The sequence below is a fragment of the Lissotriton helveticus genome, chromosome 9, assembly GCF_964261635.1.
Source record: "Lissotriton helveticus chromosome 9, aLisHel1.1, whole genome shotgun sequence".
Lineage (NCBI taxonomy): Eukaryota > Metazoa > Chordata > Amphibia > Caudata > Salamandridae > Lissotriton > Lissotriton helveticus.
The window spans coordinates 487,933,969-487,955,631 of record NC_136070.1 but is presented as its reverse complement, the minus strand read 5'-3'; the positions used below and the strand labels follow the sequence as shown (position 1 = coordinate 487,955,631).

The 21,663-nt window shown below is 42.4% G+C and overlaps 1 protein-coding gene across 3 annotated transcripts in view; it reads right to left on the bottom strand.

Moving 5' to 3' along the window:
- Positions 1–255: 255 nt before the first annotated feature.
- Positions 256–21,663, bottom strand: part of PPP2R5E (protein phosphatase 2 regulatory subunit B'epsilon) — a 445,062-nt gene continuing 423,654 nt past the window's right edge. For 2 of the 3 annotated variants that reach the window (XM_078660322.1, XM_078660323.1), the window contains exon 14: positions 256–3,730. In XM_078660322.1, coding sequence (XP_078516448.1) covers positions 3,631–3,730 — 100 coding nt within the window. In that variant the 3' untranslated portion in view covers positions 256–3,630. Of the gene's footprint in view, positions 3,731–6,874; positions 6,964–21,663 lie in introns of all 3 variants that reach the window. The other variant, XM_078660324.1, reaches the window with a different exon arrangement.

Here is a 21,663-nt window from a genome sequence, read left to right as displayed (position 1 = left end):
TATTCGGTGCCCAACAGCATCTTAAATTAAGATAGCAATGGAGTACAGATTTTCCAGGGAAGAAATCAAAATTCATCTTTTGCTGCCCTCTCCTGCTTAGACAAAGAAATGCATTGAAATCAAAATACCTGAAAAACTAAATGTTAAACACATAAAAACACAAAGCCCAATATCGAAGGAAAAAAAACGTAATTATGAAATAACATGTTATGCATTGGTTAAGATTTTGATTTTTAAAATTGTACACACACACGGTCTTTGATTACATTTTATTTACAGCAAGTGTTCAACAAAGGTGATCATACTGAAGTCTTGATGCCCGTTTGTGAAACAAAGCAATGCTACTTGAAGGGCCCTGTTCATTCACAACCTTTTTCAGAAATACATAACAAAATACATTTCTTCTGAAACAGAGGTTTTTGTTGTGTATGCAGCTCCTTTAAAATACATTCTACTCGATCACAAATTATGATTTCTTCTTATTGGGTAAATGGATTCCTTCAAAAAATGAAAGAGAGAACCACATAAAACAGTCTGTCCATATTTGGAGTCTCCATTATGTTAGTTTACGGCCTCTAATAATTTGTGTTTTGTCCTTCACTCTATCCGAAGCAACAGTTAGCAGATCTCTCACTCGAAAACCAAACGCAATTCCTGGGGAGACCATGAAAATCTACCTTTGTCCTCGCAGATAAAATGGATTTTAACTCCAGACTATTTGTACATAGCGAATAGGAGCTCGAGGCCGTACGTATGTTGCATCCGTACAAATAAAGCAGGAGCAACTGCAACCTTCATTTGTTTGCTGCTAAAAGATGTTACAAAACCAGTTAAATCCATAAAGTTACACAAGCAAGTAGGAGATTATTTTCCAAAAATCCAAACATGGGCTATCTGGCGGGATTAAAAATCTTTTTTTCAAAGTGCTTCATAAAGAGATAAAGAATAAGGGGGAAATAATTTTCTTTCATGTGTGGTGGACAGTGAAACAAGGACGTGTACTATTTATTCTGAGTTGACAATGGCAGGTTTATAGCTTGAACGATTTTGTTAATCCAGAAAGTGGCTACTTTGAAAATGTCCATTCTCTTTTCACAGACAATAGCTCACACATTTGCACCGTGTGAACAAGAGGGCAAAACAAATACACTTCCAGATTCTGGAAATCATCACACCCCAACACATCAGTAAAATGTGGTGAGATCTTTTGGGTCGCCATTCAGCCGGGAAGGCGCCCAACCACAAAAGCAACCACACCCCTCTATATGCTTCACTTGTGTCTGCACATTACTGATCACAGTAGCTACCTGCGGTTACCAGTCGGACAATGTAAATACCCAATAACCATGGACATATAAATTAATATTGCTTCTGAATACTATTAACCACTGAAATAGTGGAATAAAAACCAATGCCACCTGCAAGCAATTGAAAGTCGTTCGGTAGCAGTACAAGTATCCAGGAACTGTCAAAAGTTACAGAATAAAAACGATCTGTGTTCTTAGCAAATAACTAAAAGTTTTGTTTTGAGTTGCACAGGCCAGTATGAATTTCAGTACTCTAGTTGAAACGAGTGCTGTGAGGAGGCACAAACTCGCATTGGCAGCAACACAGGGCTACATAATCTGTAGAACACAACTGCTGAAATTTAACAAAGGGTTTGAAGTCTGGTATAGTGTTTATGCTTTGAAAACGAATTAAATAAAAGTCCTTAAAAGCCTGTGCCAAGTCATCTCGAAGCTGAATCAGTTCTTTTCAAAAGTTTTAATATTGATCCCATTATAGCTAACTTGTATTTTATGATGCATAAGACTTATTTCTGCCATCTGTTCTCAAATGTACAATTGGAAGATTTACAAAGTTGTAGAGTTTACAGTATTCATACATAGGTAAACCATGTGCACACTGTGACTTGATCATCCAAAATCAGTTATAAGGTTATGTGACGCATACAGGGATAACAAGGAATGGCAGACAGGGAGCTTTCCCTTTTATCTTGACCAGTGAAAGACAACAGCTTGTTTACAGCACACTTGAATGTTTGTAAGAAAAATATACAGGCTATATGTATTCTGATTTATACAATATTTCTAGAAATGCTAACAGCATTGCTAAAGTACATGTTCATTTCAGCAAATAAACGAACATGATATTTAACAATTAATGAGGGGCTGATTGTTTAGGATGAATAATTCACTAAAATTATCATCCTGGAAAAAAATACCCTGAAATACGTACGCAGTGATACAGAATAAAATAATACAACTGCAATAGCAAAATATATATTGTACACAGTTCTATTACCATTTTAACTACCATGTAACCATAATTCCACTTAAGAAAAAAAAGCATGAACGACAATACTGGTCACTTACAATGCAGCCCTCGAGGTTTTGTTTAAACAATTTGGTCACAATGCACCTTTGATATAAAAGCATTTTTAAAATTTATTTTTAATACTCAGGACAATAGGAGTTTTCCAGAGTGTCTTTCAGTAGCACTTGTAGAACCACCTCCGGTAACAAATACAGTAGTTAATTAAGAATGAGCATCCAGTTCCGAATGCAGAAGTAGGTTATCCAAAATTTTCTACAGCACCAAAAGTTGGGCTGACTTGCTGATGTGCAAAAGAACTCAAAATGCCAGGAAAAAAAAAAACACTGGAGTATGTTTTTTAGAGGTGGATACATCCTCTTTTGCTGGAATACTTTATAAATACATATTAGAAAATAAGGCAACAACTCCAAACAGCCCAAACTGTTTGCTCAACTCTTTTCTCAAGCAGGTTTGGTTCCTAGAGAGCCCACTTGTACTGTTTTTCATTTGTCTTCATTATTTTGCAATGGTCCAATAAAATGTACAGAATGCTGTAGATAAAATATTGCAATCACTTAAACAGCTCTCAATCTTCTAACAATGTAACAAATATAATGAATACTGGCTAGATGCTGAAATTCAGCTTCTGCAACCTAGCAGATGCAGTAACCTGCTATTCATTCTCCCACTTCATTATTTCATGATTTCATTTGCCAACGTTTAAAAATGATGAAGCACCAGTCCTTTGGACAGTACCCGAAACAAACTCACCCCACTGGGGAAGACGTTACAGGGCCACTGTTCTGCAAGGACATTTAAATCTTGAAGATGTGCAAAAGTAAAAGTGTGAAAATTTAAAAGTTATCCAGAGAAGGAGGATGTTACACAAACTCGTACAGAAATGTCTTTTCGTTGTACTATAAATAGATTTTTAGCAGTTCAGCAGACAAGCTAAATGCAATAGGATTGTTCACATTGTATAACTGTTTCTCTGCCAATGATAAATAAGGAGCTCCTGGTGTTGGATCCGTGACAAAGATATGTCCGTAACTGGATCTTGAAGATTGGTTTTAAGGTAGGGTTAAATAATGATTATGTTTCTACAGTTCTGAGAAGTCCTTCTACTGCCCAAACTTTGGATAAAAGTCTGTATTCCTTTTCGTTTTCTTAGAGACAGATATATACAGTGTTGCAGTAATAATGAAACAAATGTGAAATCTACTGTAAAGTTGCACAATACAGATAACTGTTGCTCCATCTTCTACTACATAAATGTGTGACTCCATGGGATAATAATGCAGCCAATTGTTTTTGTTAAGTTGGAATTATACCATCACTTCTAAGACCTCGCTTCAACTCTAGATCCTCTAATTTTTTCCATAGTTCTTCACGTTCCTTCTCTTTTTTCTTCTCCCTGAAATTTTTAAAGAAAAGAATTAACAAGTGCAATAAATTCTGAAATCTACATAAAAGATCTGCGCTTAGAAATGCAGAACGCTACTGACTTACACATGCCTAATGCGAGTCAGGAATTTGAAAACGGACTTATTTGCGCATCTTCGATAAACGTCATCCAAACACATTTAGATACCAATAATTAAACAGTATAATGCAAAAATGTTAAGGATCCTGATTAGCAAAACAAACAATACCTACAAATATGTTATTATACACCATAAATGTACTCATATATTTATTATTCCTTTACACACAAACATTTTCAACAAATTTACGTTAAACTTATATGGGATCCATATAGTTGATCACTGGATTCAGATACATTAATTTGAATCAGGTGACTATCAATTCCACAATTTTAATTAATGTATTTCAATTATATTCTTATACGTTTTCGTATTTAACATGTTAAAATGCCAAACATCATCCAATGGTGGGCTGTTGTGGACAGAAACAGTGTGAATGAGGGAAATGCTGTATGTTATTGAATTTGACGAAAACTCAAACCACAGGAACGCACAATTTTGGCAAATAATTTCCACGGGCTGTGCCTTTGACTGAATAAGTGCATGTTTAAATTGAAGTCCTCCAACCGCTTTGCGATTACCAGATTCAAAATGACCATGGTGTTTCACTATTCAGTTAGTGTATTAATTTCCAAACATTTGTGCAGCCTTTGATCAGTATAGTAGGTACAGCAACTACATGTTTCTCTCATAAGCCACACCAAGAAACACGCCCTTTGAAGAGCATTTCAACAAAATACTGTAATATTTAATGTTGAGAAACTGGTGTTTTTTGAAAAAAAGAAAAATATATATACACTTCATGACAGTATTGACACTTACGGGAGGAAAAAAATCCTAACACATGTAAGCATAAACAGGGTCAATAGTAGAAAAACAAATGCAAATTGTGCATCTCACGTGTGAGTGATATATGCTATTAAAACATAACCTGTGCACATGTAAATTATGAGTTGGCATGGATAAGTGGTCATACAAAGGGTAGTGCCAAGGAAATGGAATTTGCTTCTAAGCTCCATTTGACACGGCCTGACTAAGGAACAGCAGCTGGGACAATGTGAATGAACACGTGGATTCTATTTTTAGTTTTTGGCAAAAGACCACACTGAAAAAGTAAATGTGAGTATTTGCACCTTGAAGTTGGCAATATGCAAGCTCGCTACCTCAGGTGCTGAAGCAAGACTCCTTACCAAAATGTACTTTATTTTTTTGGTTTACACACAATTCTATGACCATCTTATGCCATGCATTATTTACAAACACTACAAAAGGAATTCGTAATAATGCAAAATATCATGCATAATATACACTCTGTGCAAGGAAATGTAAGTGAATTCGCAGAAATTCTTAACTTACACTTTGGTTGGAAGCATAACTTACTCATAGTGTGTGTTCCTCAATATTCTCTGAACATTTGTGATATGATGACTGAAAACAAATTCAGGGGCCTTCTGGACAGATGAAGTGACAATAGCGTTGCCCATGTACTCCTTCTGACTTCATGCAGATTATTTTTAATTTTTAGATCAAACCCCTCATGTGGAGTGGTGTGGCTCACTGGTTAGAGGCGGCAGACCTGTAAGCAGAGAACGGCCCGGAACCAGGGTTCAATTCCCGACACGGCAGGGTCTTGGACCAGGGTCAACGGACTCGATAATTCTCGCCTCAGTGCCTACTCTAACCAGGGAACACACTCGATAACTTTGGGCATTAAGCTTGCCTCATCTCTACAACGGCCCCCCCACAGACGCCGGGGATGCCTGGTTTCACCCTGGAGATACCCAGAAAGGGACCACCTCACAGGGAAAACCAGGACGGGTTCCCCAGCGGTCTACAGCGCCAGGACACTCGGGTAGAGTAACAGTGCGCTTTACAAGAATCCCACATTTACAAGAATCCCACATATGTGTTTTGGGGAAAAAATATACGGCTAGAGGTCCTGAAGAAGGTGGTCTACAATTATGTATTCTACTGATTATCTCAAGATAACAATGAGAAAGACATGCTGAGAAATTACTCTGTGACCCAATCTTTATTGCATGTGCAAAGAATAAATGAAAAGCTAATTTTATACAGATTGTATGTACTACCTTCAATTAATATCATTACTTTGGCTCTCTAAGAGTCAGATGTTACAAAGGTCAATAAATACACGAACTCCTGCCCCACGAGAATTTTGAATGATTAAAACATGGCAGTAAACAGTGCTTTTCAAAAAGTGGATTCTTTGGCCCCGATTAGGAGTTCCTCGAAGGGTGCTCTATAACCTTTCCTGATACTCAAGGAAGGAATTTATCACGTGTGATAAAGGGTATCATTAAATTATTTCCCCCTAGCAATCGTGCTTTCTATACCAAAATCTGCATATATCAGTATTCACCAGGGCTTTTCTCCCTTTAAATTTTGGCAGGTTTTACCTGGAAAATTTAAAGGGGAGAAACTGCAGGCGTGTAGACCTTATGCCCCTAAATAATGGGGTTTAATGAAAGCCACATCACTTGTAATTTGATCCATGTGCGAACAGGCAGGTATTACAAAATAACAAGTAATCAAGACCTTGCTGTTGTGTAGTTTCAGAACAAAGGCAATCATAAAAGATTCAATGTTGAGTTCACTGGCCGAATACTGAAGAGTATAGTCAAATTATAGACAGAGGTTACGAACGATCCCAGTATGGATTAGCATAATCCTTTTTTTTAATATAAAAAAGTGGATAACACTGCCTGAAATAAATGTTAGAACAAGGGCGATACAGTAAGTAAAGTTTATTGCTAAAAGTTAGTTAAAACAATCACAGTACAATGAAAGGAGAACACATTCAAGCACTTTAGACGTTACATTACAAGTTGAAAAGACACCAATGCATGTAGTAAAGACACCTCATGCACAGCATTATAACTGAGAATCCATCTAAATTGACTGAACAGACAGTACTTCTACACGTTATCGGTGAACGTAGAGTTCTAGGGTCAGCGCTGTTAAGAAATCTTTCCAAGTGAAAGGTGCACGAGCCAGCACTAAGTAGTGTCACACTTTTACGGCAGATTCGGAAAACGTAAGTTGTATCTGGATACCTCATTGTTCTTTTATTGTGTTTTCAGAAGAAATAAGCAGAGGGTCACTGGATGCCATGTCGGGGGATGGGACCCACCCCCTCCTAAACCTGAAAAAACAGCAAGAGAACAATAAGGAATCCAGGTAGCACTAGAATTTCCTACATAGACTGCAATTCTACGGTGGCAGACAATCTCATCTCAAGAACAGCCATCCAATATTCGCTGCATTCTGAACTATGGTGACACACTGAGGTTAGTGACTTTTTAAGAGTAAATAAAGTTTAGATAATAAATAGACTAAAGTGGTGGTGAAGAAGCTAGGGTTGTCTCAGCCAATCAGAATGCTACCTCTAATCACGGCTGTATGCCTGCATTCTAGGTACGAGTACATGAAAGAGAGACATTGAGCAGACATTGTCTGCTGGTGTACCGTAAAATTAAGAGGATGGTGCCTGGAAGCCTTTCAGTCCACACGTAGAAGATCTGTTAATTGACCTGCTCGGCCAGGCCCTTACTTGCAGGATGGACAATTAACAGCGGTTACCAACCCTCTGTAGAGGGGCCGAGAAGGACTACACAGAGGGCGTTAACTATGTTAATCCTGTAAGCAGTAAACAATACTACTTCATTAGTAGTTCGTGAAAATCACAGTATACTTTTGTTGTTTGTGTGCTATTAGAAGTGGGAGAAACTAAACTCATGCATTTTACAAAAACAGGTGAGACAAGCCATCTGTTGTCTCCACAAACCGATGGTCAAAAACAGAAAAAGAAACAATGTTTCTACAATCAATCCAAATACAAATAGGGAATAACTGGATTTTGCCATATTCTGGTGACAAAAACTCCACTAAACAACCTTTAAAACAAGATTAACCTAGAAGTGACATGATACCATCCTGAATGTTGAGCAAAAGGTGAGCATATCGAAGATTTACAAAGAAGAATTTACAGTTTGGCAGAGAGTGTACTCTCTCACAATGGTACCCTCATCGTCAAGCTCACTATCCGCTCACCAGATTTAGACCCATATGGACCTTAAGAATGTGTATGACAGAGCGTACTCTGGCTCAGTCGTCAACATACTCATGAGATGGAGTACGGGAACATCAGAGGTTAGCCATCTGACGGTCTACCCAATTTCAAGTGGGCGATTGGATGGCTTTTTCTTTTTTTGCTGTCCATCGCCACCAAGAAAATATGGTGATAATGGGCAGTAACAAACGTTTTTTTTTTTTTTTTAAATGGCTCCCACATCATGGAAGAAAACTCCTATCGTGTAGAGGTCATTAGTTTTCTTTTTTCAGAAACAAACTCCCGCTTTGAAAGTTTGTATTTGAAAAGGTAAAACTCTGATGGCTGGCCGTCCAGCTTGGTGGAGCATTCATTAAGAGTTTAGAACATTGACAGGAACCACCATGATGGCAGTGCTGCAGGGATGGAGGGCAGCTCTAGATTTGGGCACAATATGTTCATTAGTGCAATGGAGTGCTTCACTCTATCACCCTAACAAACATAAAACCATCCTACGACCTCTAAATCAGACCCTTATGGCCCTATTTAGAGATGGCTGAACGAGGTACTCATCAAACATGAGCGATGATTTGCCTGCCCTAGTGTAAGTGCCATAGGCTATAATGCACTTGTACTACAGTAGATGGGACATCAGCCATGTTTGTGATGGAGGATCTCGTCCGTCAAACTCCAAAACAAAGGCCCTTAGTAATTTTATCCTCAAACACAGATAGTAAGACTAAACCAAGGACCTTATGCCAAAGTCTGCTGAGGCCCATGTGGGGAACTTACAAAACCCATCCCCACTAAAAGAGGAGTGAGAAAGGGATGTGTGTAAGCGCCCACCCTGTTCTCCCTTTATGTCAACAAGTCATAGAGCAACTGAAGGAATGTAATCATGGTTATCTTAAGCTCTGCTGGGCCACAATTCGTGCATTATAGTTTGCAGATGGCACGACCTTAGTATCACAGACTCATAAAGGCCTTCAAAACTTACTTAACAGCTTTAATGACTTCTGCATTGCCAACGGTCTAGAAATACACTCTAGTAAAAATAAATACACAGCCATTTGACCCCCACAAAATCTGTAGGAAAAATATCACAGTTCAGGAGCAAAACCTAGAATTATGTAACAAACTTTAGCTATCTGGGTAAAGCGCTTGACTCTAGGCTCCTATGTCTCCAACACAAGGAAAAAGCTAAGGCTATAACTCAATGGCCATCATTAAAAAACACAAAGCTACTACATCATAAGCAATTTCACTAGTCATTGAGGTCTATAAACATAGAGCCCAAGCAGCAGCTCTATATGGGGCAGAACGATCAGCTGATATTAAGTGGAAACAAGGTCATAATGAGGTTACTAAGCCTTCCTACATCCACACCACTGATACACATGTGCCAGGACCTACAGCTTAAATGAATAGGCCACATAACTTTCCCGAGGCCTATGTTGTATTGGATAGGACTGTGGGTACTGCACCTAAGAGCGTGTGGGCACTTTTTCTGCACTTTGATTCGGTCCTGATGAAAGCCTCAGTACTATTTTGTTGAGGCTGAAACATGTAGACCAGCTACTGGGATAACAGAAGATCAATTTTTATCTTCACACATATCCCTTCTTGAGTTTTTGAACGCACCCCAGAGACTCAGGAATAAAATTTAACAAATGGATACTCTGGAGATACTTTTAATTTGCACTTTTTTCACATCATCACTTCAAAAAATCCGCTCCGCTATAATTCAGGCGTCGCAGCACAGCTGGGTTGCACTCGGCAGCCCAGCTGGGAACCCTATGATGAAGCATGCCATCAACCAGGTAGGTAGGTTCTTTTTAAAAAAAAACAATAGGTTTTCCAACAATCCTGTGAATCACAGTGTCATTTTCTCCTATTTCTGGATCCCTCATTGGGTTCGTCCTCGGTGTTGTTTAAGCAGTACTTTTTCAGGAGACAGATATTCCCCATATTCCTTACTCTTTTTGTTGCTATTTACTTTTAATTTTGGGCAAAGGCAGCTATCATATATTGAGCGTGAAGCAGCCATCAGCAATATATTGCCCATTATGTCTTTAACATATACGTATATTGTACTGCTTTGTATCTTTACGTATACAAGAATGGCAAAGTCAGGATGTGATGTACCATTGTATTAGTCATAAATGTGAGGGTTCTATATAAGCCTGCCCCCCTTCAATAGTTTTTTGGGGCAAACGATTAGTTTTTCAAAGAGTTTGTTTTCACCAGTTTCAGGCTATGGTTATGGCTCATGCCTAACCATATATTTTCCTTTAGTGTTATGTAACGTGTTCATATAATGAGTTAGAGGGGTTCCTCATAGATAATGTGTCCCTAAGCAGCCTAACAAATATCAGAATTTATTTATTTATTTATTTATTTTTCGTAGTTTAAATAGCACAAACATGACCCGATGGTATCAGAGCGCTTTACATGAGCAACAGTACAATTACACAAGGACACATTCATTTTTTGTAGGCACGGGGAGATTAAAGTGATTTGCCCAGAATCACAGGATGTTGTGGGTCATTGCCGAGACTTGAACCCAGTTTCCAAGATTAGAGATCGACCGCCCTAGCCGTTAGGCTACATCCTCTTCCCTAGATTATTCTTTAGTGTAGAAATAAATAATACTTTCATGCCCTGCCATAGTCAAAATTTCAGAGTACCAATGCACAATTAAGCCATGGCTAGGGGAGTCCTCACATGTAAGGTGAACCAATATCTGAAACTGTGAGACATACAACGTTCTCTTAATGCCCAGATTTGTGACCAGCATTTAGCTAAGTAAGGATATGAACAGAGTATGTGAAGAACAGCCTGACTGTATGCATCCCGGGTATATAGAGGAGGAACTGATACCATCCATGGAGCATTTTGAAATCGTTAAGCTTCAGTCTTGCATTTCTGAGCACTTTAGGATGAAATTCTAGGATATCACACCTGTCTTAGTCTGAGAATTGTAGCAAGAGTTTATCTTGCCATTTGTTTCTGGGATGTGAGGCTGGGGGGGTACATAAAAGGAAGTCAATCGTTCGTCCAAGTCCTAAAGTTACTCCACAGTATTTGCCCAACATTTTACAGTATTTTGAATTGGAGAAATTGATAAGTATAGGGTGGCTCTCCGAGTTTTAAATAAATACTATATGCTGTTGGTACCACCATATCTCCATGTGCCACAGTCACTGAATAATTGTTGACAAAAGTTCCATTGTCTTTTGTAAAGGACTTCCTCAATATTGTGTATGCCCACCTCTGCTCACTCCCGCCATTCAATCGCTCTGTGACATATAATCGCTCCTGTGTTTCTGCATAACTGGGCTCCTTCATGTATACTGTAATCTTAAGAAATGTATGTTTCCAGCTAGGCAACTACAGTGGCATGTGTGACAGGGTTAGGTGTTTGTAGTCATGATATTTTTGCTGTATATTAAGTCAGTGTCAATCTTCGTAGAAAGGTATTGATTGTGTGTGCACAAGGGGTTTGGTTGATTATTAACGAACAGGTGTACTAGGGGTGCTAGCTTGGGTGGTGATGGACACCCTTGGCTGGTCCAGGGATTAATGGTAAATGGTGTGGCGAGAACCCTGTGCATGAGATTTAAGCTGTGGGTGCATACTATAGGCATTTGAATTTCTTTAAGAAATTAGGAACCATATCTGTTCTTTCTAATGTTCTTTAGAAGTAGCCCCACTCCACACGGTTGAATGCTTTTTTTCAGGATCTAGAGATCGGGATACCCCTTCGGACTGGTAATTTATAGTTAGGGCTCCCGGTTTTCCATTTAAACTGATTTTTACATATTTATACAGGTGGAAAACAAGTTTTCCTTTGTCTGTATTAATATTTAAAAACGGGAAAATACTAGCACATCTTGCCGCGTTGCCGTGCTCCAGGAGAGTTGCCTCGCCACGCCCTCTTCCCGATTCTAGGGTTTTGGCTGCCTACAGTAATATGAAACACTAGCTTCAGATTTTGCTGGAAATTTCTTCCAATGAAAGGTCTTTTTGAGCTCCTGTTGGCCTTTTATTTGCTGCCCCAGCCAAGTCCGGGGCTCCGTTCCTCCCCTCGAGTGAGCTCTGGCCAGCCATTTCAAAACAAAGGTAAGTGCTCGGGGCAGTGAAGGGCTGGAGTCCGTATCGTATGAAGTTTTAGGGGTAGCAAACGCAGGAATTGGTTGCCAGCTCCCTTCTTCACCACCCCCCTCCCCACCCCCCCCGACTCCCCACCCCTGCCGTGGGGCGGCAAACCGAGCTACGTCAGTACTGACTGGAGTGTTTGCAGAGTTTGTGACCAGACTGCATAGCCCATAATCGTTGCAGCAAGACTTTCCTGCTCTGCCTCTTTGAATACACTCAACACCTGAGCTATCCAATCTTTTTTAGTTTTGTTGTATTCTATGTAAAATTCTTCTTCTTCCAGTTTTTCATTAGTACTCGTATCCTTGACTGCAGCCTTGAACTTCTCTTCTGTGATGCTACCACCTAAGGAATCCCTCTGCCATCATCAGTTTGAGTCATGTTATTCCAGCTGGGAATTCAGAACCCACACCTACCATTATCTCCCTAAGGCAAGTCGTATAAAGAAGTAAAGAATTCAGTCTCCTGACGCAATACGTATGGCCTGGATGGCCAATAATGGTTATTTTTAGATAAAGTGTAGCACCAGCCTCTTGCCTGTTTACTTCCCATTGTTCATATTGTTACTTTCTCAGTCTGGTGCGTGTTCTGCTGGAGGTGTGAACAAGTACTTGAAGATGTATTTCACCCTAGTCAATTGCTGCAACAGTTCCTCATTAAGAGATGAGATACATTGAAGTCTGATGTCCTTAGTTTTATTTTCTCAGGTTCTTTGATTTTCAAGTGCTATTTTCTTGCGTTTTGCAGTTTCTTCATCATGTACTCTCCAACACATGGTTTGTTCACCACCCCTAGTGATTGTCTGGAGGCCACAAAGCCTTCAGTAGGAGGTAGAATCTCTAAATCTAGCAGTAATCAGAAATGATAGTAATGAGAAATGCTACCTTATAAAAATACTGCAAAATGCAATAAGTGGCAGACTGCTGACCAATGTGAGGAAGTAGTCTACTTCAAGTGCAGGTACAGTGCATACATGATATAAAGGAGAAATTCCCCACATGTGGGTGTAAGGATTTCCATACATTAGATAGTGCAAAATCTATCATAACATCTGTCAAAATACCACTGTACAATTGAGGACCTGGTCTATTGAATTTGTCTAGGAAGGGGTTCGAGGTCAGAAATTGAATTTTTCTAGAAAGGGGTCCGAGGTCAGAATCCCGCCTCCCCTCAGTACTGTAAGTTTTGCCAAATTCTGCAAACCATCAGTACCTTTGAAGAAAAAGGTCTGTTTCGCCCATTCGAAGAACATATCGTACCCACTACTAACATGTTGCCCTGTATCACCCTTCTGTGTCAACCCAGTTTCATGCGGTCATAGTAAGCAATGAGGCTGGCTTTCATTGCATGTTTAAGTTTTTAGCCTTTGTATTATTTTTAAATGTATTTTTAATTGACTGGAGCATTGTTATTTTTGAATTTGTACTTACCTCTATTAGGACCAATTACTTCCGCCCACACATCCGCCTATTTTGCTCGCCGCCATTAGGGAGGTTAGCAGTCGAGTGCACTGCAACTCTGGAATTAAAACCAGACGGCAGCCCGGGTGTGGAGCGGACATTCCACCGACGCGCCAAAGGCAAGCCTATCCTATGGCCATTTTCCATGAAAAACAAGTTACTTACCTTCGGTGACGCTTTTTCTGGTGGATACAGTATCTGTCTGGATTTCTCACCTTGTGAATATCCCCTGCGCCAGCAACACTCGGAAACTTTTATAGCTCTCCACGCCAACGAGGACGTAGACGACGTCACAAAGGCACGACTTCGCTCGCGACCTCGCTGATGTCACTGGATCCATAATAGAGCCTCGTCGGCGTGATGACGTCAGTTCTGCCTTTTTTTCCGTGCCCCCAAGGAACACGGACGGACCACATAAATAGATGCAGTATACACAGTATACAGTATTCAAACCAACACACACAGTGTGAAATCAATGCAAAAAGAAAGAACAATTAAACATTCCCATTGAAAGATATACCATAAAATAAACAGCTTACAGGTATAGAAGAGTAGACAACGGGGAGACAGGTGGGTCAGTGAGGAATCCACAGGCAGATACTGTATCCACCAGAAAAAGCGTTACCGAAGGTAAGTAACTTGTTCTCTGATGGATACATCTGCTAGTGGATTCCTCACCTTGTGAATAGAATCCCACAGCAGTCCCACTCCCGGAGGAGGGTGTCCACTCTTCTATACCAAGAAATCCTGTAGGCCAGAGGGCGCAAAGTGACCATCCCTCCTCACTTCGGAATCTAAGCAGTAATGCTTCACGAAAGTGTGGAGGGGGCCCAAGTTGCCGCTCTACAAATGCTTTGTCTAGAGGAACACCTCTAGACAAAGCAGATTTTGAAGACTTTGCTCTAGTAGAGTGAGCTCTTAAACCCTCTGGAGGTTCCATACCGGCCAAAGAGTAACAAATCTTGATGCACAAGACAATCCATCTGGAAAGTGTGCGCTTGTGCACCGCTCTGCCATTTCTGCAGACAGCAAAGCCCACGTAGAGCTGGTCATCCACACAATGTTCTTTAGTTCTGTCAAGGTAGAAGCTCACCGCCCTCTTTGGGTCCAATCGGTGAAGACGCTCCTCCTCCTTAGAAGGGTGAGGGGGAGGATAGAAGGTAGGAAGGGTAATGGACTGCCCCAGATGAAAGGGAGTTCCCACCTTAGGCAGAAAAGCAGCCCTGGTCCTGAGTACCATTCTTTCAGCATGATTGGTCAAAAATGGGGGTTTTGAACTCAGAGAATGAAGCTCACTTACCCTCCTTGCCGAGGTAATAGCAACTAGAAAGACTGTTTTAAAAGACAACAGCCTCAAGGGACACTTGTGCAAGGGCTCAAAGGGTGAACCCATCAAGTAGGTTAAGACAAGATTTAAGTCCCATTGAGGCACAATAAATGGTGTGGGCGGAAATTTGTTGGTAAGGCCCTTAATAAAACGTAACACAATAGGAGACAAAGACAGCTGGTCCGGCAAACAAAGGAACGCCGACAAAGCCGATAAATAGCCCTTCACAGTAGCCACAGCAAAACCCTGCTGGGCTAGAGAAAGAGCAAATTGAAGGATATTGGATAAGCGAACCCTCAAAGGGTCAATAGACTTCTCCCAACACCAATGAACAAATTTGGACCACCTATAGGAATATATAGACTTAGTGGAGAGAAGTCTGCCAGACAAAATAACATCCACCACGTCAGAAGGAAGAGAAAAAGAATTCAGGTTGCCCCGTTCAATCTACAGCATGAAGGTGTAAGGTCTGGAGATGGGGGTGTAGAACCTGCCCCTGCGACTGCGAGAGGAGGTCTGCCCTGAGAGGGAGACGGAGCAGAGGGCACGGGGAGAGGTGGAGAAGATCTGTATACCACACCCTTCTTGGCCAATCCGGGGCGATCAATATGACTTGGGCCAGGTCTTGGCGAATCTTCCTCAGAACCCGTGGAATCAAGGGTATGGGAGGAAACGCGTAAAGGAGTTGTGAGTCCCAACTCAACTGAAACGCTTCCCCCAGCGCCCCCTGCATCGGACACTGGAAACTGCAGAATTACGGGTAGTGAGCATTCTCTTGAGTGGCAAACAGGTCCACCCGAGGAGTTCCCCACATCCGGAAACGTGACGAACCACCTCCGGATGAAGCCTCCACTCGTGGTCAGCTGAGAACTGCCGACAGACAGTCTGCACGTACGTTTAGAACCCGGCCAGATGATTTGCCATCAGACAAATCTGATGGTCCTGAACCCAGGACCAAAGAAGCAGAGCCTCTCTGCAAAGACAATGCGACCCTACTTCTCCCTGTTTGTTGACATACCACATCGCGGTCGTGTTGTCAGTTCGGACTAGAACCGACTGACCGCAAAGGGAAGGGAGGAAGGCCTTGAGCGTCAAACGTATCGCCCGTAATTCCAGAAGGATGATGTGAAGTAACCTTTCCTCTGGAGACCAAAGACCTTTGATCTCCAGATCCCCCAGATGAGCACCCCACCCTAAGGTGGATGCATCCGTTATCACTGTGGCCACCGATGGCGGTAGATGGAAGGGCTTTCCTTGAGACAGATTGCCCTCCTCACAGACTCCCTGAGATCTCCTTTGTGCTGATACCACTGCCTGCGGAGGCACCACTGGAGCGCCCTCATGTGCCAGCGTGCATGATTGACCAACAGAATGCAGGAAGCAAACAGACCGAGCAGGTGAAGGACCTTCAGGACTGGAACAACCGCTCCATTGTAAAACAAAGGAATCATTTCCTGAATGTCGAGAATCCTTTGTGGAGGAGGGAATGCTCGACAGACAGTAGTGTCCAGTACCGCCCCTATGAACAGATTACGCTGTGAGGGCACCAGGTGAGACTTGGGCACGTTTATCGAAAAACCCAACTTGTACAACGGCTGAGTTGTCAACTGCAGATGATGAAGCACCTTCTCTGGCGACTCTGCTTTGAGCAGTCAGTCGTTCCAGATAGGGCAAAACCGGAATCCCCGATTTTCTGAGATGTGCTGCCACCACCTTGGTGAAGACTCGAGGTGCAGTCGTAAGTCCAAACGGGAGGACCACAAACTGATAATGTTGCGACCCCACCGTAAAACGGAGATACTTCCTGTGTGACTTCAGGATCGGAATATGAAAATATGCATCCTGCAAGTCGATCGACACCATCCAGTCCTCTTGCTGCAGCGCTTGAAGAACATGCTCTAGGGTGAGCATCTTGAACTTTTCTTGCTTCAGAAAAAGACTCTAGACCCTGAGATCCAGGATTGGACGTAACCTGCCATCTTTCTTGGGTATCAGGAAATACCGGGAGTAGCATCCCTGACCCCTTTCCTGCTCTTGAACCACCTCTATCGCACCTTTTTTTAACAAGGTTAGAACCTCCTCCTGTAAGAGAAGAAGATGGTCCTCCGAGCAAGCCCCTTGGCAAGGAGGGTAATTTGGAGGGAATTCCCAAAAGGGAAGAGCATACCCATTTTCTACAAGATTGAGAACCCAACAGTCTGTAGAGACCAATTCCCAATCTTGTAGAAAATGAGTAAGCCGACCCCCCACAGGACCAACATGATCCAGAATGGGGGGTCTAGGGGTGCTTTGCTGTGGTAAGAGGAGGGGAGGTAGAGGAGGGGAGGTAGAGGAGGAGGAGGTAGAGGAGGAGGAGGAGGAGGAGGAGGAGGAGGAGGAGGAGGAGGAGGAGGAGGGGGAGGAGGAGGAGGAGGTAGAGGAGGAGGAGGAGGAGGAGGAGGAGGAGGAGGAGGAGGAGGAGGGCTGACGACCTTGGGGGCAACCTCTGTTCCTGCCCTTATAAGACTTATATAGGGTGTTCTGCTGCTGCTGAGGTTGTCTGTATGTCCGAAAGGACGACCTTCCAAAGCCCCTGAACTTCCTATAAGAAGAACCCCTAGGCTGAGTCTGCAGCCCAAGGGACTTGGCCGTAGCCTTGCTTTCTTTAAATTTTTCCAAAGCTGCATCTGCCTTTTTCCCAAAAAGTCCAGAACCATCAAATGGGAGGTCCAAAAGAGTTGCTTGGACATCCTGAGAAAATTCTGAAGACTTAAGCCAGGCACTCCTCCTAGATGCAACTGAAGACCCCATTATCCTGCCTACAGAGTCCGCTGTATCAAGGCCACTCTGAATCACTTGTTTTGCAGTCGCCTGAGTGTCAGACAAGACCTCAACAAAGTTCTTTCTGTCCGCCTCCGATAACTCAGGGGCCAGTTGTTTAGCAGAATCCATCAAGGCATGGATGTATCTGCCCAAAAGGCAAGTGGCATTGGTGGACTTAATAGCCATAGAAGCTGATGCAAACACCTTTAAAGCAGTCTGATCCAGCTTCTTCACCTGGAGTCTGTGGAAAAGCCCCAGCCGATTTCTTTGAGCAGGCAGCTTGAATAACTAAGCTCTCAGGAGCAGGATGAGATGATAAAAACTCCGGATCTCCTGGAGCCATCCTATATTTTCTGGCAACTGACCGTGAGACTGCAGAATATTAGATTTAAATTCTGTTGTCGGGAGTTTCAAATCCAAAAGATCAGCCGCATTACGAATCACAGTGTGGTAAGGAACCACATCTTTGGAGGGAACCTCTGAAGGAGGAGTTGCCATTCTGGTGATAATTCCAAACCACTTGCCTGTCTTAGATCTTCAAAAAAGTCCTCTGACTCTTGAAGTTCTCCTTCTTCCATCTCATCCTCCCTATAATACTGCTCCTCCAGCAATCTCTGTGCCTCCCGTCTGGACCTTATCTTCGGGGCCAACAGAGTCGCACACGGATCCACTGGAGTCGTGACCGGCTTCGAACCCAAGGGCACATTCGAAGTCGACGAGGTCGAGCTGACGGCGCCGGAGATGGAGTAATCGACGTCGTCGTTCTCGGCGCAGGGAAATGCCAAGATGGAGCCGCAGGCATAAATGGCATGAAGGGAGCTGGAGCTTACGCTTGAGGTACTCCCAAACTGAATGCCATGGGACCCATGGAACCAGAAGGTGCATCAGAGGGGTACATTGCCCTCGTAAAGACACCGTACATCGCATTAAGGTAATGCGCCGGGTCTTGCCCTGGGCCAGGAAAAGGAGGGTAATCGCCTGGGATACGCTCAGGCATAGACTTCACCGGACTCGGGCCTGCCGGCGCCGATGGTGGATCTACTGGAGTCGATGGCCTTTCAGGTACTGGTACCTCTCCTTCCGGAGCCGGAGAATGCTCCGGAGATGGAGAAGGATTTGGCACTGGTGACTGCGCCGGTGAAGCCACAGGAGAAGATACTCTTACCGGGGAAGGAGAAGGAGATACATAGTCCTTTCGATGTCGATGAGCCTTTGAAGCCGACGACCGAGCCTCTTCTTTATCCGAACGGCATTGAGAACCATGCATCTTCTTTTTCCTATGTTTCTTGGATCTTGAAGCATGACCAGACGTCGACTTCGAACCCGATCTCGACCTGGTCTTCGATCTCCTCTGACCCCTCTTTTCTTTACGCATCTTAGCCATAAACAGCTTGGCTTCCCTCTCTTTCAGAGCCTTCGAGTTCATCTTCCTGCAGGAAGGACACTCCTCGACGTCATGGTCCGATGACAAACACCATACGCAATTGTCGTGAGGATCTGTTATGGACATGTGTCCACCACACTCCCTGCAAGGCTTGAATCCTGATTTTCTCGACATCCTTGAAGAGAATATAAGATAGAACAGAATACAAACTGGAAAACACAAGTAACAAGCTACGGAGAGTCCCAAAAAAAGTTGTCGCCGACGGCGCGGAAAAAAAGGAACTCGTGTCATCATGCCGACGAGGCTCTATTATGGATCCAGTGACATCAGCGGAGTCCTGCCTTTGTGACGTCATCTACGTCCTCGTCAGCGTGGAGAGCTACAAAAGTTTCTGAATGTTGCTGGCGCAGGGGATATTGACAAGGGGAGGAATCCACTGGCAGATGTATCCATCAGAAATATTTGCTCCAGAGAAGCTCTTCTGGAGCTGCACAATGACGGTAAGCCTATTTACTGTAACACCCATGATTTTAATAGAGACCCAGGCAGTTTCAAATGCCAATTATGCAACTTCGCTTTCAATAAGGACATCCCCTCTCAACAAGGACAACATTTATCTCAGACACTCCCTGGAGTTAAAACAGAGAGGCAAGACACTTGGAAGGTGAATTCTTGTGTAGTATTAAGCACTAGGTACCTAATCAAAAACAAATATGAGTTTGTCGATTTTGCGCTACAATATAAGCTTTATGTTATATTTCTCACGGAGATCTGGGCAGATAACTCCTCGGGCCCGGATCTTAAAATTGCCATTCTGGAGGGCTTCAATATAGAAAGAGTTGACTGAGTACAGAAAAGGGGTGGGGGACTAGCAATAGTCTAACGCAAATCCATGAAAGCAATCTTCCAGCTTGAATGTGAAGCTCTAGATTCAATTTGAAACTGAATACTACATATTCCTTTCGGGGCCTTCTTATTGATCAACAACCTGGTCTCAGGGGCAAATTCATCTAAAAGATACAGGATTACATGGAATCCTGTGTTAAAGTCCCACATTTTATGATTATGTGCAATTTTAATTTCCATTTAGAGCTTACAAGCAACTCAGACACTGATCATCTGGTGGATAACCTTAATAGTTTCAATCTTATGCAGATTGATAACATAACCCACTTACCAGGCCAATCATACTCTTGATGGAGTATTTACTAACAATCAGGATTTGAGTTTGATAATGTCCTGTCAGTAGTAAGTATGGTCTGACCATAAGGCCATTTCCCCCCTAATGAGGCCCCTGCATAAATGTATCCAGAACCATTATATAGCGTCCCTGGAAAAACCTCAATTTTGAAGTTATATGGTATTCTTTTCAATTCAAATCCAATTTCAGATAACGTGGTAATTGCTGCAGTGAATTATACACATTGGTTAGAATCTGCAGTTCTTGGATTAGTGCCAGAAAATCTAATAATGAGCCATAGGAAAAACCCATCTGCCCGATGGTACTCACAAGAATTAAAAGCTTTTACACTGAAATGTAGACACCAAGAGTGTAGATAGAGGAAAGGGTATTGCCCCGAAGAAAAGACTAAATACAAAATGCTTCTTGTGGAGTATAAGACACTGATCATTGAAGTAAAGTCTAAATACTTTACTGAAAAGATCAGTTTAGCTAAAGATACCATCAGAGAGCTATTCAAAACGGTTAAGTCCTTGTATAATTTTAGTAATGGCAGCACTTTTATCTCAATCAATCTTTCTGTAATAAGTTGGCAGAGCTCTTTCAGGCCAAAGTAAACATTATCTTCCAGGATTGCAGTCAAAATCATAGTACCTTTTGTGCAGTAGGAGATTTGGAACCTGTAGATAAAGCGGACACTCAACAATCCTACTATGGCCCAGACTCTATTGAAAAAGTTTGCATATTTACTAAAGAAAAAGTGATGAATCTAATTAACTCCACCAAATCTGGGGCTCCTTCGGACCCCTGTCCTCCTAAGGTCTTACATGAGATTTCTAGATCAGTAGCTGGTCCTCCTACGGATCTACTAAATGAGATATTGATCACAAGACAGTTCCCAGCTATCTGGAAAAAAGCCTCCATCCTTCCCTTACTTTGGTGGAAAAACCTTCATTGGAACTGCAGTAAGAAGTTATATGTCTATATCTCGCCTTCCACTTCCTGACCAGATATTAGAGAGAGATATGAATGATGAAATGCCATCTTGTTGGGATGCTAACCAGCTTCTTGATTCCTCACAGTACGGTTTCAGAGCAAACCACTGTACTGAATCGGCTCTGGCAGCAGCCTCCGAAGAATTGAGAATGGTGGTTTACAACGGTGGAAAGGCAGCATTGATTTTACTAGTTCTATTTGCGGCCTTCGATATGGTCCGCCACTCATTCCTCCTACACCCACTCTAAGATGCAGGGCTTTATGAATCCAGCACTGGCCTTGCTAAGCTCGTTCTATGCAACAGAAAGCAGGCAGTGGAGCTGGGAGATTTCATCTAGGACCCCTTCTCCCTTCCTTGTGGGGTGCCTCAGGGGTCCTCTTAGCCCCAAACATTTCAATATTTCTTACCCCTCTGGTCAATCTCATCCATAGTTTTGGCTTTGCAGTTTTTTTCTACGCCGACGACACACAAATTGTGGTGTCAATA